The 18,044-nt window shown below is 37.9% G+C and overlaps 1 protein-coding gene across 2 annotated transcripts in view; it reads right to left on the reverse strand.

The window, feature by feature from the left end:
• SCP2 (sterol carrier protein 2) overlaps positions 1–18,044 on the reverse strand; it is a 124,900-nt gene that overhangs the window by 94,110 nt on the left and 12,746 nt on the right. For both annotated transcript variants that reach the window (XM_023629861.2, XM_070259949.1), the window contains exon 5: positions 16,632–16,696. In XM_023629861.2, the coding sequence (XP_023485629.1) occupies positions 16,632–16,696 (65 nt within the window). The remainder of the gene's footprint in view (positions 1–16,631; positions 16,697–18,044) is intronic.

The following is an 18,044-nucleotide window of genomic DNA, read 5'->3' on the forward strand; positions in this document are numbered from 1 at the left end:
GATCTTAAACCTAAATTTAAGAGCTAACACTATAGGGGCCAGCCCAGTGGCACAGTGGTTAAATTCACATGTTCCGCTTCTCGGCAGCCCAGGGTTCACCAGTTTGGATCCTGGGTGCAGACATGGCACCGCTTGGCACACCATGCTGTAGTAGGCGTCCCATATATGAAGTAGAGGAAGATGGGCACGGATGTTAGCTCAGGGCCAGGCTTCCCCAGCAAAAGGAGGAGGATTGGCAGCAGTTAGCTCAGGGCTAATCTTCCTCAAAAAAAAGAAACAAAAAGAGCTAATGCTATAAAATTTCTTGAGGAAAGCATAAGATTAAATCTTAGTGTCTCTGGTGAGGCAAAATTGTCTTACCTAGGACACAAAAAGCACAAACTACAGAAGAAAACTGATAAACTTGACTTCACCAAAATTTAAAACTTTTGCTCTTCAAAAGATATCATTTACAAAATGAAAGGGCAGTTCCAGAGAGTTGGAGAAAATATTTGTAAAACATATCTAACAAGAGCTTGTATCTATCTAGAATATATAAAGAACTCCTACAATACAATAAAAAGAAAATTACCAAATAATAATTGGGCAAAAGCTTTGAACAGTCATTGAATTCACCAAAGAAGATATAACAATGACAAATAAAAACATGAAAACATGTTGAACACCACAAATTAAATTCATAACAAGATACCACTATACACCCATTAGTGTGAAGGAAATTAAAAAGAATGACAATCACAAGAAAACTGTACACCTCTATCTCTTATGAATGGAGATGAAAATATTCTCAACAAAATACTAGCAAACTGAATGCAGCAACATATAAGAAGGATTACACACGTGAGCAAGTAGGATTTATCCTAGGAATGCAAGGTTAGTTTAATATCTTAAAATCAATTAATGTAATACACCATATCAATAGAATAAAGGACAAACAACACACAATCATCTCAATAGACACAGAAAAAGCATGTGACAAAATCCAAAACACTTTCATGATAGAAGGAAAAAACCCACAAAACTAGGAAAAGAAGAGAACTTCCTCAACCTGATAAAAGGCATCTACCAAAAACCCACAGGTAACATCATACTTAATGGTTAAAGACTGAATGCTTCCCCCATAAAATCAGAAACAAGATGAAGATGTCTGCTCTCACCACTTCTACTCAACATTGTACTGGAAGTTCTAGCCAGGGCAATTAGGTGAGAAGATAAATGAAAGGCAACCAGATTGAAAAGAAAAGTTAAAACTATCGCTATTTACAGATGAGATGACCGCATAAAGAAAATTCTAAGGAATCCACTAAAAACTACTAGAATAAACAATTCCATCAAGATTAAGGATACAAGATCAATACATAAAAACTGAATATATTTCCTTTTTTTCCTTCAAGTAACTGACAAAACAAAACTTTAATGCCACATTGAAAAATATTGCCATCTTGGTTTGGAAAATGTTTACACAGTTCTGATATTTTTCATGTTTCATGTTATGCAGGGAATCTTCAAGGCAAGAAGAACATTTCTCCCTGAAAGAATGAGATGACACGATATCCTAAAAAACTACATAACGAACATGCAAACCATGCACGTGAAAGCATGTGACCCGGTATCTGGCACACAACATGAATCAAAACTTTAGCTCTGTGACATGGTAAGAGCTAGGATTTCATCCTGTTACTAGCTTGAGTTTCAATGACCGATGTCCACCATCCTGCTTCTAGGAGGCAGTTTGACGACACTAAGAACACAGCTTTGATTCTACATCTTACCAGAAAATCTATGCTCTCGGAAATATGTGCACTGCCATAACGTCTACTCTTAATTCCTCACACACTGACTCTCAGGATAATTATACTTTATATCTCAATGACACAACATTGGTTGTCCGGTTTGTGGATTTTCCAGGTCTTCCATCAGACTTAATCTCCTTAATTTTTGGCTCTTTCCCTTTAGCAATCCTACACGGGAAAGCAGTGAGGAAGAGAGAGGCAGCAGAAACCGCAATAAGTTACTTTTGCAATATTTCAAGATTATATATCAAAGGTTTCATTAGTTAGGAGTAAAACATTATAAACTGTTCTAGTTATCTATTGCAAACCACCCCAAAAATTGTGGCCAAAACTACAATGATCGTGTGTATTGCTCATGAATTTGAAATATGGGCAGGGCTTGGTAGAGACAGTTTGCCTTTGTTCCAGTCATCATCTTCTGGGACAGCCTGACTGGGAGGATCCACTTCCAAGATGGCTCACTCACACGACTGGCAATTTGGGCTTTGTCTCACCGAATGGCGGCTGGGTTCTGAGAGGGAATTTTCCTGGTGGGCTCTGGGGGCATCTTGGTGAGAGGAGGGACCTCTCTGGAGACTGAGACATTGGTGGGGGTCATTGTTCTGACCTGGTCCAGGTGTGCTGACACAGACCCTGGTGGGTGCCATTCTTTTTTTTTTTTTTTTTAAATCATTCTTTATTGTTTTTTTTTTTCTTTTCTCAACCCCCCCCCCCTTTTTTTCTTTTGAGGAAGATTAGCCCTGAGCTAACTACTGCCAATCCTCCTCTTTTTTCTGAGGAAGACTGGCCCTGAGCTAACATCCTTGCCCATCTTCCTCTACTTTATACGTGGGACACCTACCACAGCATGGCATTTGCCAAGCAGTGCCATGTCTGCACCCATGATCTGAACCAGCAGACCCCAGGCCACCAAGAAGTAGAACATGCGAACTTAACTGCTGCACCACCAGGCTGGCCCCCAAAATTGAATATATTTCTATACACTTGCCAACAGCAACTAAAATGAAATTAAGAAAATAATTCCAATTACAAAAGCATCAAAAAGAATAAAATACTGAGGAATAAATTTAACGAAAGTGTAAAACTTAAAGCCAGAAAACTAAAAACATAGCTGAAAGAAATGAAAGAAGATCTATTTTAAATAAATAGAAAGACATTCCATGCTCATGAATGGAAGATTTTAGACTGTTAAAATGGCAATACTCCCCAAACTGATAAACAGATTCAACACAATCCCTATCAGAATCCCAACTGGTTTCTTTGCTAATATTGATAAGCTGATCCTAGAATTCATATGGAAACTTAAGGGACACAGTATAGCCAAAACAATCTGGAAAAAGAAGAATTAAGAGCACTCATTTCCTGATTTCAAAACTTACTGAAAAATAATAGTAACCCAAACAGTGTGGTATTGGCATAAGGATATACAGATCAATGGAACAGAACAGAGAGTACAGAAATAAACTCTCACAATTACAGTCAATTTATTTCTGAAAAGGGTGCCAAGAGAAATCAATGGGGTGAAGGATAGTCTTTTCAATAAATGGTGCTGGGACAACAGGGCACTCACACACAAAAGAATGAAGCTGGCCCCTACCTCATACCACATGAAAAAATTAACTCAAAATGGAACAAAGACCTATATCTAACAGCTAAAACTACAAAATTCTTACAAGAAAACATAAAAGTAAATTTTCATGACCTTGAATTTGGCAATGGTTTCTTAGATATGACACCAAAAGCATAAGCAACAACAACAAAAATAAATAAATAAATTGAACTTCATCCAAATTTAAAACTTCTGTGCCTCAAAAGACATTAACAAAGTGAAAAGACACGCCACTGAACAGCAGAAAATATTTGCAAATTGTCTGATAAGGGACTTGTATGTAGAACATATAAAGAATTCTTACGCCTAATAATAAGAAGACAACCTAATTTAAAAATGGGCAAAGGATCTGAATAGACATTTCTCCAAAAAAGATACACAAATAGCCATTAAACACATGAAAAGATAACATCATCAGCCATCATGAAATGTAAATCAAAACCATAGTGAGATACTACTTCACACCCACTACGATAGCTATAACAAAAAATAATAAGTGTTAGCAAAATAAGGTAAAAATGCAACTCTCATTGCTATGGACTGAATTGTGTCCCCCCACAAATTCATACGTTGACTCCCTAACTCCCAGTGTAACTGCATTAGGAAACAGGGCTTTTAGGAGGTAATTAAGGTTAAACAAGATTATAAGGGTAGGATCCTAATCCTTAGCATTGATGGCCCTATAGGGAGAGAGTCCTGGGTCAGCTCACCTCGCCATTTCACTGACGTCACTCCCATAAACTTTTTTAATTAAAAAAAATGAAAAACAGGGGGCTGGTCCAGTGGTGCAGTGGTTAAGTTCGCACATTCTGCTTCTTGGCGGCCCAGGGTTTGCCGGTTTGGATCCCAGGTGCAGACATGGCACCGCTTGGCAAAAGCCATGCTGTGGTAGGCGTCCCATGTATAAAGTAGAGGAAGGTGGGCATGGATGTTAGCTCAGGGCCAGTCTTCCTCAGCAAAAAAGAGGAGGATTGGCAGTAGTTAGCTCAGGGCTAATCTTCCTCAAAAACAAACAAAAATACTACTAATAAATGACAAAATCCAACCAAACAAGGGAGAGTCAAAATTAAGAATTCAAGGAGCAATGTCAGCAACATGGCAGAGTGAGCTGTTCCCTTTATCTCTCCCCCTTCAAACTACAGCTAAATGGACATTCATTGATCAACGGAGGATACTCACACAGCACAACAGGAGGCATGAGAGACCCATGCAGCTATACATCTGAAGGTGGATGTAGTAGCCCCAGGCAGGTGGTGGATATAGGTGGCTCTCTGGCACCCCAGCAGCCCTCTGCATGCATGTGACCGCTCTCCCAGCTGCCGTGAGCACACATAGTACCCCTGTGGCCCCAAAGATGGGAGCATGTCTCGATGTTACTGTGGGAGCAGGCGGCAGCAGCCCTGAGCCACCATGTGATCACTTTCCCATCCAGTGGGAGAGCCCACAGTGCTGCTGCAGTCCCAAGGAGTGGCCCAGGCTCAGTCCCTGTGGCAAAGCCCCACTCACCAAGCACAGCGGCCAGTGCCACCATAAGAGGAGGCTGCCTTAGGTCTATGAACCAAGACAAATGTATTCCCAGCTGCCACAAATGTGTAGAGTATCTCTGTGGCCCCGAAGGTGGAAGCACACCTTGACACGACTGTGGGAGCAGGTGGCAGCAGCCGTGAGCCCCCACGTGATCGCTTTCCCATCCGGTGGGAGAGCTCACAGTGCCACTGTGGTCCCAAGGAGTGGCCCAGGCTCGGACCCTGTGAAGAAGCCCCGCCCACCAAGCACAGTGGCCAGCACAACCTTAAGAAGAGGCTGCAGCAGATCTACACACCCAGGTGAACACTCTCCTGGCTGCACGAGCTCCCATAAAACCCAACAACTTCCAGCTGGCGGGGTGGGATCAGAAACACAGCTCCTGCTTCCCCCCAGCAGCAGTAGGTGGAATCTGTGAGCTGATAAATGCCCCGGCAAAAGATTAGTTCATCAAACACCAAGAGAAACTACAGCAACAAGTCAGAGCAGAAGGAGAACAACAATTCTACAGAAATTAACCCTGAAGTCACAGAAATTTACAATCTAAATTACAGAGAATTCAAAATAGCTCTCATAAAGAAACTCAATGAGTTACAAGAAGACTCAGAAAGACAGTTCAACGAGCTCAGGAATAAAATTAATAAGAAGAAGAATACCTCACAAAAAGAGATTGAAACTAAAAAAGAAAAAAAGCAGAAATTCTGGATATGAAAAAGAGAATTAATGAAATAAAAAATAATCTAGAATCCCTAAAAAAATAGAGCTGATGCTATGGAGGAAAGAATTACTGATTTAGAGGATAGAAACATAGAATTTCTTAAGTGGAGAGAGAACTTAGATTTTAAAACAATGAAGGAGTTATTCGAGAAAAATCTGACTCAGTTAGGAAAAGCAACATAAGGATTATAGGTATTCCAGAGGGAGAAGAGAGGGAGAAAGGAGCAGAGAGCTTGTTCAAAGAAATAATAGCTGAACATTTCCCAAACCTGGGGAAGGTACCAGACTTACAAATACACAAACAATAGAACTCCTAATTTCATCAATGCTAAAACACCTTCTCCAAGGCACATATTAGTAAAACTGGCAAAAATCAACAACAAAGAAAAAATATTAAGGGCAGCAAGGCTGAAGAAAATAACCTACAAAGGAACCCCTTCCAGGCTTTCAGCTGATTTCTTGGCAGAAACCTTACAGGCTAGGAGAGAATGGAATCATATATTCAAAATACTGAAAGACAAAAACTTCCAGCCAAGAATATTCTGTCCAGCGAAACTGTTCTTCGGATACGACAGAGAAATAAAAGCTTTCCCAGATAAACAAAAGTTGAGGGAGTTCATTGCCACTAGACCTCCTCCACAGGAAACAATCAAGAATGCCCTCATACCTGATACAAAAAGGCAAAGGGCTACAAAGCTTTGAGCAAGAAGATAGACAGACAGACAAAAGAAGAAAACTGTAGCTCTCTTTCAGAAAAGGGAAGTAAACACTTAATTACAACTTAAAAGCTAAAGGAAAGCATCAAAGTAACTATAAACACTTCAACTTAGTCACAAACTCACAACACAAAAGAATAATTTGTAACAGTAACAATTCAGACGGGGAAGAGGAGAGGGACTGAACTTGTTTAGGCTAACGGAGATAAGAGGCTATCAGAAAACAGACTACCTCATCTAAGAGATCTGTTACACAAACTTCAAGGTAACCACTAAACAAAAAAATCATGGCAGAGGGGCTGGCTCCGTGGCCGAGTGGTTAAGTTCGCACGCTCCGCTGCAGTGGCCCAGGGTTCACATCCTGGGCGCGGACATGGCACCACTTGTCAGGCCACAGTGAGGTGGCATCCCACATCCCACAACTAGAAAGGCCTGCAACTAAGATATACAACTATGTACAGGGGGTTGGGAAGGTAAAGCAGGAAAAAAAAAAAAAAAAAAGAAGATTGGCAACAGTTGTTAGCTCAGGTGCCAATCTTTAAAAAAAAAATCACAGCAGAACTACAATTCATAAGAAAAGAGAAAACTGAGAAAACCTCCAAAATGAAAAGGCAGTCAGAAATACAAAGGAAGATAAACAATGGAAACACAGAACAACCAGTAAACAAGAGATAAAATGGCAGCATTAAGCCCTCATATATCAATAATCACTCTAAATGTAAATGGATTGAATTTTCCAAACAAAAGACACAGAGTGGCTGGATGGACTAAAAAACAAGGCCCAACAATATGCTGCCACCAAGAATCATATCTCAGCTCTAAAGACAAACAAAGGCACAGAGTGAAGGGATGGAACACAATACTCCAAGAAAATGGTAAGCAAAAGAAAGCAGGTGTTGTCATACGTATATCAGACAAAGCAGACTTTAAGATAAAAAAGACAATAAGAGACAAGGGGCAGTATATAACAATAAAAGAGATATTCCACCAAGAGGACATAACACTTATGAGTATATATGCACCTACCACAGGAGTAGCAAAGTATATAAAACAACTATTAACAGACCTAACAGGAGAAATTAAGAGTAACACAATAATAGCAGGAGACTTCAACACCCCATTAACATCAAAAGATAGATCATCCAGATAGAAGTCAACAAGGTTATAGTGGATTTAAATGATACGCTTGAGGGGCTGGCCCAGTAGCAAGGCAGTTAAGTGCCCATGTTCCACTTCGGCAGCCCGGGATTTGCCGGTTCGGATCCCAGGTGTAGACATGGCACCACTTGGCAAAGCCATGCTGTGGTAGGTGTCCCACATATAAAGTAGAGGAAGATGGGCAAGGATGTTAGCTCAGGGCCAGTCTTCCTCAGCAAAAAGAGGAGGATTGGCAGCAGTTAGCTCAGGGCTAATCTTCACCACCACCCCCCCCCAAAAAATGATACACTTGATCAGATGAACTTAACAGATATAGAGAGAACATACCATCCAAAAAACAGCAGAATACACATTCTTTTCAAGTGCACATGGAACACTCTCCAAGATAGACCATAAGCTGGGAAACAAGGCAAGCCTCAATAAATTTAAGAAGATTGAAATCATATCAAGCATCTTTTCTGACCACAATGCTATAAAACTAGAAATCAACTACAAGAAAAAAGCTAGGAAAGTCACAAATTTATGGAGATTAAACAACATGCTACTGAACAATCATTGGATCAATGAAGAAATCAAAGGAGAAATTTAAAAATACCTGGAGACAAATGAAAATGAAAATACAACTTATCAACTCTTACGGGATGCAGCAAAAGCGGTTCTAAGAAGGAAATTCATAGCAATACAGGCCCACCTCAACAAAGAAGAAGAATCTCAAATAAGTAATCTTAAACTACACCTAACAGAATTAGAAAAAGAAGAAACAAAGCCCAAAGTCAGCAGAAGGTGGGAAATAATAAAAATTAGAGCAGAAATAAATGAAACAGAGACTAAAAAACAGCAGAAAGGATCAATGAAACTAACAGCTAGTTCTTTGAGAAGACAAACCAAACTGACAAACCCTTAGCCAGACTCACTGAGAAAAAAAAGAGAGAGAACTCAAATAAATAAAATTACAAATGAAAGAGGAGAAATTACAACAGATACCACAGAAATACAAAGGATTATAAGAGAATATCATGATAAACTATATGCCAAGAAATTGGATAACCTAGAAGAAAGAGATAAATGCTTAGACTCATACAACCTCCCAAAACAGAACCAAGAAGAAATAGAGAATCTGAACAGACCATCACAAGTAAAGAGATTGAAACAGTAATCTGGCCGGCCCCGTGGCCAAGTGGTTAGGTTCGTGTGCACCGCTTGGGCGGCCCAGGGTTTCACCAGTTCAGATCCTGGGCACGGACATGGCACCACTCATCAGGCCATGCTGAGGTGGCGTCCCACATGCCACAACTAGAAGGACCCACAACTAAAAATACACAACTATGTACTGGCGGGCTTTGGGGAGAAAAAGGAAAAATTTTAAAAATCTTAAAAAAAAAAAAAAGAAAGAAACAGTAATCAAAAACCTCACAAAAAACAAAAGTTCAGGACCAGATGGCTTCTCTGGAGAACTCTACCAAACATTCAAAGAAGATTTAATACCTATCCTTCTCAAACTATTCTGAAAAACTGAAGAAGATGGAATGCTTCCTAACTCATTCTATGAGGCCAATATTACCCTGATTATCAAAAGCAGACAAGGACAACACAAAGAAGGAAAATTACAGGCCAATATCGCTGATGAACATAGATGCAAAAATCCTCAATAAAATATGGGCAAACCAAACACAGCAATACATTAAAAGGCTCATACACCATGACCAAATTGGCTTTATACTAGGGATGCAGGGCTGGTTCAACACCTGCTAATCAATCAATGTGATACACAACATTAACAAAATGAGGAATAAAAATCACATGATCGTCTTAATTGATACAGAGAAAGCATCTGACAAGATCCAACATCCATTTATGATAAAAACTCTAAATAAAATGAGTATAGAAGGAAAATACCTCAAGATAATAAAGGCCATATATGACAAACCCACAGCCAACATCATATTTAACAGTGGAAAACTAAAAGCCATCTCTCTGAGAACAGGAACAAGCAGGGTACCCACTCTTACCACTCCTATTCAACACAGTAATGAAGGTCTTGGCCAAAGTAATTAGGCAAGAAAAAGAAGTAAAAGGAATCCAAATTGGAAAGGAAGAAATGAAACTCTTGCTGTTTGCAGATGACGTGAATCTATACATAGAAAACCCTAAAGAATCCATCAGAAAACTATTAGAAATAATCAACAACTACAGCAAAGTTGCAGGGTACAAAATCAACTTACAAAAATCAGTTGCATTACTATACACTAATAACAAACCAGCAGAAAGAGAAGTCAAGAAGACAATGCCATTTACAACTGCAGCAAAATAATAAAATATCTAGGACTAAATTTAACCAGAGAAGTGAAAGACCTATACACTGAAAATTATAAGACATCGGAAGAAACTGAAGAAGATATAAAGAATGGAAAGATATTCCATGCTCATGGATTGGAAGAATAAACATAGTTAAAATGTCCACATTACCTAAAGCAATCTACAGATTCAATGCAATCCCTATCAGAATACCAATTCTTCAAAACAGAACAAAGAATCCTAAAATTTATATGGAACAAGAAAAGATCTCGAATAGGGGGCTGGCCTGGGAGTACAGTGATTAAGTTCACGTGCTCCACTTTGGTGGCCTGGGGTTCGCCAGTTTGGATCCTGGGCATGGACCTACACACCATTCAGCAAGCGATCCCATGGCGGCAACCCACACAGAAGAAGTGGAAGGACTTGTAACTAGGATATGCAACTATGTGCTGGGGCTTGGGGAGGAAAAAGAAGAAAGGAGGAAGATTGGCAAGAGATGTTAGCTCAGGGCCAATCTTCCTCACAAAAAAAAAAAAGAAAGAAAAAGACAAAAGAACCCATTAGCTTTAAAAAAAACAAAATTATTTAAAAAAAAAAAAAGACCTCAAATAGCCAAAGCAATCTGAGAAAAAAGAACAAAGCTAGAGGCATCACAATCCCTGACTTCAAAATATACTACAAAGCTATAGTAATCAAAATAGCATGGTACTGGCACAAAAACGGACACACAGATCAATGGAACAGAACTGAAAGTCCAGAAATAAAACCATACATCTATGGACAGCTAATCTTCAACAAAGGAGCCAAGAACATAAAATGGAGAAAGGAAAGCCTCTTCAATAAATGGTGTTGGGTGCCAGCCTGGTGGCACAGTGGTTAAGTTTGTGTGCTCCACTTCAGCAGCCCAGGGTTTGCAGGTTCGGATCCCAAGCACAGATCTACATACCGCTCATTAAGCCATGCTGTGGCAACCGGCGTCCCATGTACAAAATAGAGGAAGATTGACACAGATGTTAGCTCAGCCACAATCTTTGTCAAGCAAAAAGAGGAAGACTCGCAACAGATGGTAGCTCAGAGCCAATCTTCCTCTAATTAATTAATTAACTAAATAGATAGCTAGCTAAATGAATGAATGAATGGTGATGGGAAAACTGGACAGCCATAGGCAAAGAATGAAAGCAGACCATTATCTTGCACTATACACTAAAATTAACTCAAAATGCTTTAAAGACTTGAACACAAGACCTGAAACCATAAAACTCCAAGAAGAAAATATAGGCAGTACACTCTTTGACATCAGTCTCAGAAGCATCTTTTCAAATACCATGTCCACTAAGGCAAGGGAAACAAAAGAAAAAATTAATAAATGGGACTACATCAGACTAAAAAGCTTCTGCAAGGCAAAGGAAACCATGAACAAAACAAAAAGACAACCTACCAACTGGGAGAAGATATTAACAAATCATATATCTACCAAGGGGTTAATCTCCAAATTATATCAAGAATTCATGAAACTCAACAACAACAACAAAAACAATCTGATCAAAAAATGGGCAGAGGATATGAACAGACATTTCCCCAAAGATATACAGGTGGCCAACAGACACACGAAAAGATGTTTAACATCATTACTTACTGGGAAATGCAAATCAAAAGTATAATGAGATATATTACACCAGTCAGAATGGTTATAAGTAACAAGACAAAAAATAACAAATGTTAGCAAGGATGTGGAGAAAGGGGGAACCCTCATACACTGCTGGTGGGAATGCAAACTGATGCAGCCACTATGGAAAACAGTGTGGAGATTTCTTAAAAAATTAAAAATAGAAATACCATACAATCCAGCTGTCCCACTACTGGGTATTTATTCAAATAAGCTGAAATCAACAATCCAAAGAGATTTATGCATCCCTATGTTCACTGTAGCATTACTTAGAATAGCCAAGACATGGAAGCAACTCAAGCGTGCCCATCAACTGACGAATGTATAAAAGAATTGGTGTATATATATATATACACAATGGACTACTCCTCCCCTATAAAAAGAGAGAAAGTCGTCTCATTTGCAACAACACGGATGGACCTTGAGGGTATTATGTTAAGCGAAGTAAGCCAGACAAAGACAAACACCACAGGTTCTCACTCATATGTGGAAGATAAACAAACACATGGACAAAGAGAGCAGATTAGTGCTTACCAGAGGAGAAGGGGGGCGGGGCGGGGTGGGCAAAAGGGGTAAAGGGGCACATGTATATGATAACAGACAAAAATTAGACTATTGGTGGTGAGCACAACGCAGTATATACAGAAACTGATAAATAATAATGCACGCCTGAAATTTCACAATGTTATAAATCATTATGACCACAAAGTTACAGAAGAATGTAAATGTTATAAACTTTGTCAAGGTAAAGATAGATAGCTAACAAAAATCAGGACTTGAGGAAGGGGTAGAAGGATGTTAAAGCATGCTGATTTCCTCTTTCTTCAGAGCAGAGAATCAAGAAAAACCATCTAAAGTTGAAACGTGCAGTTGTAAAAATTAGTTCAACTTCAAATTTTTCCTAATATTTTTTTCCTAGCTATAGAGGGATCTTTGCAGAAACAATATCTTTTAGGGCTAAGGAACATTTATATTTATAGAAATTTATAGCAATTCTTTCAATTCTACTTTAGTTTCACTTTCTTTGGTTAAATTTGAGAAAAAATAAACACTTTTGTTTAAAATAGCATGTAAAGTATGATTCCCTTTAAAATTATGTCTATCGATTCTTTCACCTGTAAGTACACACAGAAAAATGCATAACATGTTATCTAGATGTTAATGATAGAAATTTCTATTTATATCACTAGGTGTTAAGGATAGAGAAATTTGGGGAAACTTTTTTCTCCTTAGGATTTTACTGTATTACTTGAAGTTCTTTATAATTAAATTAGCATGAATCCTTTTTTGCAAATAATAAAGACATTATTCTTTAAAAGAAAAAGTTCATATCATTTACTAAATAATATCACTTTCGAATCTATAGTAAGAAAATAATTCAGTACCAAAAAAATTATTGAAATTATATTCATTGTAGCATAGTTTATAATAATAATAATAAAGAAATAATCTACACATCCAATAATAGGAGCAATGCTAAGTAAATTATCATATAGCCATGTGATAAATTATAATGCAGTCATTAAAATTTTTGCTTACAAATAATTTTTAACATGAAATAATACTCAAATTATGTCAAGTGAAGAATGAAGTGCATAATAGAGATACAGCACAATCTCAACTCTTTTTGGCTAAATTAGCAAATCACTAATGATGATTGTAATTATAGGTGATTATTTCTCCTTTATTTTTTCTGTATTCTTCCATTTTCTATGACTTTTACAAAAAGGAAAATAAAAATTTTAAGATAAGCAGCTCCCATAAGAGTGGGCCATGAAAAAATATGGAGTAGCTATAGGATCCTGCAAATCTTTTCAAACATACATACAAACTCTCATCAAAGTTTGGCATCTGTCGATCTAAATATCTGGGGGTGAAATACCATTTGCCCTTTGTCCTATGTCTTAGTCAGTTTGGGCTGCAGTAACAGAATACCACAGACCAGGTGGATTAAACAACAAACATTTATTTCTCTCAATTCTGGAGGCTGGGAAGTCTAAGATCAAGGTGTCAGCAGATCCGGTGTCTGGTGAGAGCCCATTTCCTGGTGTGCAGACAGCTGTCTTCTCAATGAATCCTCACATGGCAGAGAGAGAAAACTAACTCTCTCAAGTCTTTGTAAAGGCACTAGTCCCATCATGAGGACCCTTCCACCTTCATAACCTAATTCTCCCAAAGGCCTCATCTCCCAATACAATCACACTGCGAATTAGAATTTTAACATATGAATTTTAGGGGGGATATAAACATTCAGTCCACCTTAGGAAGTTACAAACAGAGCAACAGCCCAGGTTCTCAGCCTAAAGAGATAATGAGGAGATGTCTTGGCAAAAAATAAAGAACAAGAATACATCATTCTTCCACATGATCTCCTTCTTCAGTAAATTTAACTCCTGATTTTCGCCTAAGTTTGTTTCAGATATGAACAGGCCTACAACAGCAACCAATCCAAGACGTTCTCTGGTGCCTTACGTCCAACCAAGAGCTGACTTAACCACTCCCTCCTCGCTTGCTGCTGACCTGGGGACCGACTGAATCATATACTTAGATGGACCAAAAACGAGTGGTCGGAGGCCATTTTGAATGGCAACATTCCAGCTCTGAAGAAGTTATTACACTAACCAAAATAAATCAGCTGGTAGGAAGAGCCGACATCCACATCACTTCACAAGAGCAGCAGGCTCTTAAGTCCTTTTCTGGGCTACACTCAGCTCTGTACAGAAAGAAGTAATGTGCAAGCCATATACGTAATTATAAATTTTCAAGCAGCCATATTAAAAAAGAAAAAGAAACAGGTGAAACTAATTTTAATATATTCACTTAATTCAATATATTCTAAACAGTATAATTCCAACATAAAGAAATATAAAAAATTGAGACATTTTACATTTTTTTCATACTAAATCTTCAAAATCCAGTGTGTATTGTATTTTATGCTTACAACACATCTCAACTTGGACACTAAATTTTCATTGGAAATATTTTATGAGTGTGTAGATTTCATGAAATCTGCAGTTGTGAGAGTAGATTCACATGCCCAAATTATGCCAAATATACTTAAAAAGTTTTCCAATAATGAACTGAATATCAGTTTAACTTTCCTTTAAATTAATTAAAATAAAATAAAAATTCAGTTCCTCAGTTTTACTAACCATATTTTAAGAGCTCAATAGCCACATGTGCCTAGTGGCTCCCTGCCATGTATATTTGTTTGTTATGAATAGCATTCCCAGTAGGACAAGTATTCTTTTTAGGTCAAAGTAATAATTCTCCCTTACATAAGAAAGAATTATTCCTTTGTTTGCAGCATTCCCATAAAAAGGGGAAAGTGCAGACACGTGATCTGAAGGGAAATACACAGGACAAACATAGAAACCAAAACTTGACAGCAAAGCAGGAGCGGGAAGCTACAGCCTCTGCTGTAGAGACCCATCTAGGGGCCAAAAACAGAAACAGCAAGTTATTTTTTGCTACATTCAAATAGACTGTTCAATCATCCGATTTTTAAATTTAGGATTAAAAATACAAAGTCAATAAATTCAGTTACAAATTGCTGTAAGTTAAGAAATGAATAAGGAAAGAAAAGAAGAAAAAGAGCAAGAAAAAAATATGGGAGAAATGCAGATGCAGATGGGAGTAGGGGGATAGTAAAATGCCAAAAAAAGGAAGTCATGCTAGATACAGGGTAAAAAGGAGAAGACAAAGTATAAAAGAGAAAATGGGAGAGGAGAAACTCACAGTGGAAAAGAAGGGAGAAAATGATAGGTTCTCTGGGTATAGCAAAAAGTTTGGGGGCCAGTCCCGTGGCCGAGTGGTTAAGTTCACGTGATCTGCTTCAGCGGCCCAGGGTTTCACTGGTTCAGATCCTGGGCGCGGACCTAGCATCGCTCATCAAGCCATGCTGAGGCAGCGTCCCACATGCCACAACTAGAGGGACTCACAACTGAAAAATATACAACTACGTACTAGGAGGCTTTGGAGAGAAGAAGGAAAAATTGTTTAAATTTTAAAAGTTTAAAAAAAGTTTGTATTTGGATTAAAAGATCTAGTCCTGGTTGTATTACTAACTACTAACGGGATACTACGTCACTGGGTAATTGCTTCACTCTGGGCTTCATGGATTCACTTTACCATCTTTGGGGCCACCTCTAGCTAAAACATTGTCTAAACTGCCTATCTGCCCTAGGAATCTATCCTACAGAAATGGTAGCTTGAGTAAGATGTATGTACAAGAACGTTGACTGCAGCACTGTAATAGCAAAAAACAAAACAAAACAAAACAAAACAAAACACTAAAATTAAACAACCTAATTGGAGGGAGTGGGTGAAAACCCTACAGCCATGCAATGAGATACTAAGGAGCTGTTAAAAATAAGGAAACATATCAATATGTTCTAACCAGGAAAGCTGTCAACTTGTTAATTGAAAAAGTAACGTATAAAATCATTAATCTTCTTTACGAACATATCAGTGTTTTGAACATATATATGTGTGTACATACGTACGAATGCTTAGTTAGACATGTCTGTATAAACTTGGCAAAAAAGAAGGGCATGTAGATACCTAACTATTAACAATGGTTACCTCTGAGGGACAAGATTCAACAGGCAGAAGACTTCTAATTTACATAAATTGTGGGATTATGAATTAATTTTACTATTTTGTAGTTTTTAATAATTCTCAAACACAAGTTATCAAAGTACCTCCCATTCACTACTGAAGAAAAACATCTATTTTTCATGTGTCATAAATGTCAGGCACTCCCATTAGCACTCACCTAACAATCTTATTTCACACTCGTCCCCAGTTGCCACCCTCCAATCCAGTCAAACTGTCCCCTGAACACATTAGATTCACTCCAATATCCATGACTTGGTTTATGGTGTTTTCTCCCACACCCAGAAAGATCTGCTCTTCCCCTATCTTGAGTTATCTGTATTATTATAATTATCCTTATTTATTATATAATAATTTTATATAATTATTATCCCTTAATTATCTTTAAGACCTGACCTAACTTCCATCACTTCCCTAAAATGTTCTCTAAGGAAAAAAGGGAAATAGCTTACTAACAGCCACTACTTACGGTAGTCAAATGGGCAAAGTTTTCTCAGTGTTATAACAATTCTGAAATAACAGTAAATGAGACTCACTTTTGTTCCAAGGGATCCCTTCTCCATCTTCTCAAACCCAAGAGCCAAGACACAATCTGCCATACCTTGAAAGAAAATGTAATTATATTGGAAAATTAAATTTCCAGACATCCAACAAAACACCATTAAATACTTCAATTTAAATAAGTACATCAATTTATATAAAATGGAAAAACACACTACAGTCCTATGAAATTTTTAATAAATAAAAATTTCAGGGAAAATTCTTATATGCTTCTAGATAATAGGAAAAATCAAGAAAGCATTTAATTTTTCCTTTCTCAATGTTAATAAAATTTTTTCTTTTTTTTAAAGATTTTATTTTTCCTTTTTCTCCCCAAAGCCCAAAGTACATAGTTGTGTATTTTTAGTTGTGAGTCCTTCTAGTTGTGGCACATGGGATGCCACCCTCAGCGTGGCTTGATGAGCGGTGCCATGTCCACAGCCAGTATTCAAACTGGCGAAACCCTGTGCCACTGAAGTGGAGCGCACGAATTTAACCACTCAGCCATGGGGCTGGCCCCTAATAAAACTTTTGATTAATGTAGAAATGTGTTTCAGTGAAGAACAAATATAAATAGCAATTTTGAATTTTAAAACATTAAATAAAAAATTTTTTAAAAAGGATCCTGGGGCCAGCCTGGTGGCACAGCAGTTAAGTGCACACGTTCTGCTTTGGTGGTCCAGGGTTCGTCGGTTTGGATCCCAGGTGCAGACATGGCACCACTTGGCAAGCCATGCTTGGTAGGTATCTCACATAGAAAGTAGAGGAAGATGGGCATGGATGTTAGCTCAGGGCCAATCTTCCTCAGCAAAAAGAGGAGGATTGGCCGCAGATGTTAGCTCAGGGCTCATCTGCCTCAAAAATAAATAAATAATAAATAAAAATAAATAAAAAGGATCCTGATCAACATCTCAACAGAATTATCTTTGGATGATGTTAAAGTTCAACTAAACAGCAAAACAAGACAGAATTGCCAAAATTTCTTTAAAAAAAAAACAAGGAAGAAAAATACAAGGTCAGGCAGGACAGGAGACAATAGCATTATCAAACAGTGAGACAGTATAGAGCTCCAACAAAGCACTGAGTAGTGAAGCTATAATCAACAATCAATCAACAGAACAGAAGAAACGGCCTAATAAAAAACCCTAGGATATTTGGAAATATAGAATATAATATACACCCAAGAGAACTGAAAACATATAGCCACAAAAAAATTTTTACACAAATATTTATAAGAGCATTACTCATAATAGCCAAAAAATGAAAACAACCCAATGTCCATCAACTAAGAAATGGATAAACAAAATGTGGTATATTCATACAATGGAATATTATTTGGCCATAAAAATGAAGTACTGATACATGCTACAACATGGACGAACTGTGAAAACACGATGCTAAGCAAAAGA

The sequence above is a fragment of the Equus caballus genome, chromosome 2 (assembly GCF_041296265.1).
Source record: "Equus caballus isolate H_3958 breed thoroughbred chromosome 2, TB-T2T, whole genome shotgun sequence".
NCBI lineage: Eukaryota > Metazoa > Chordata > Mammalia > Perissodactyla > Equidae > Equus > Equus caballus.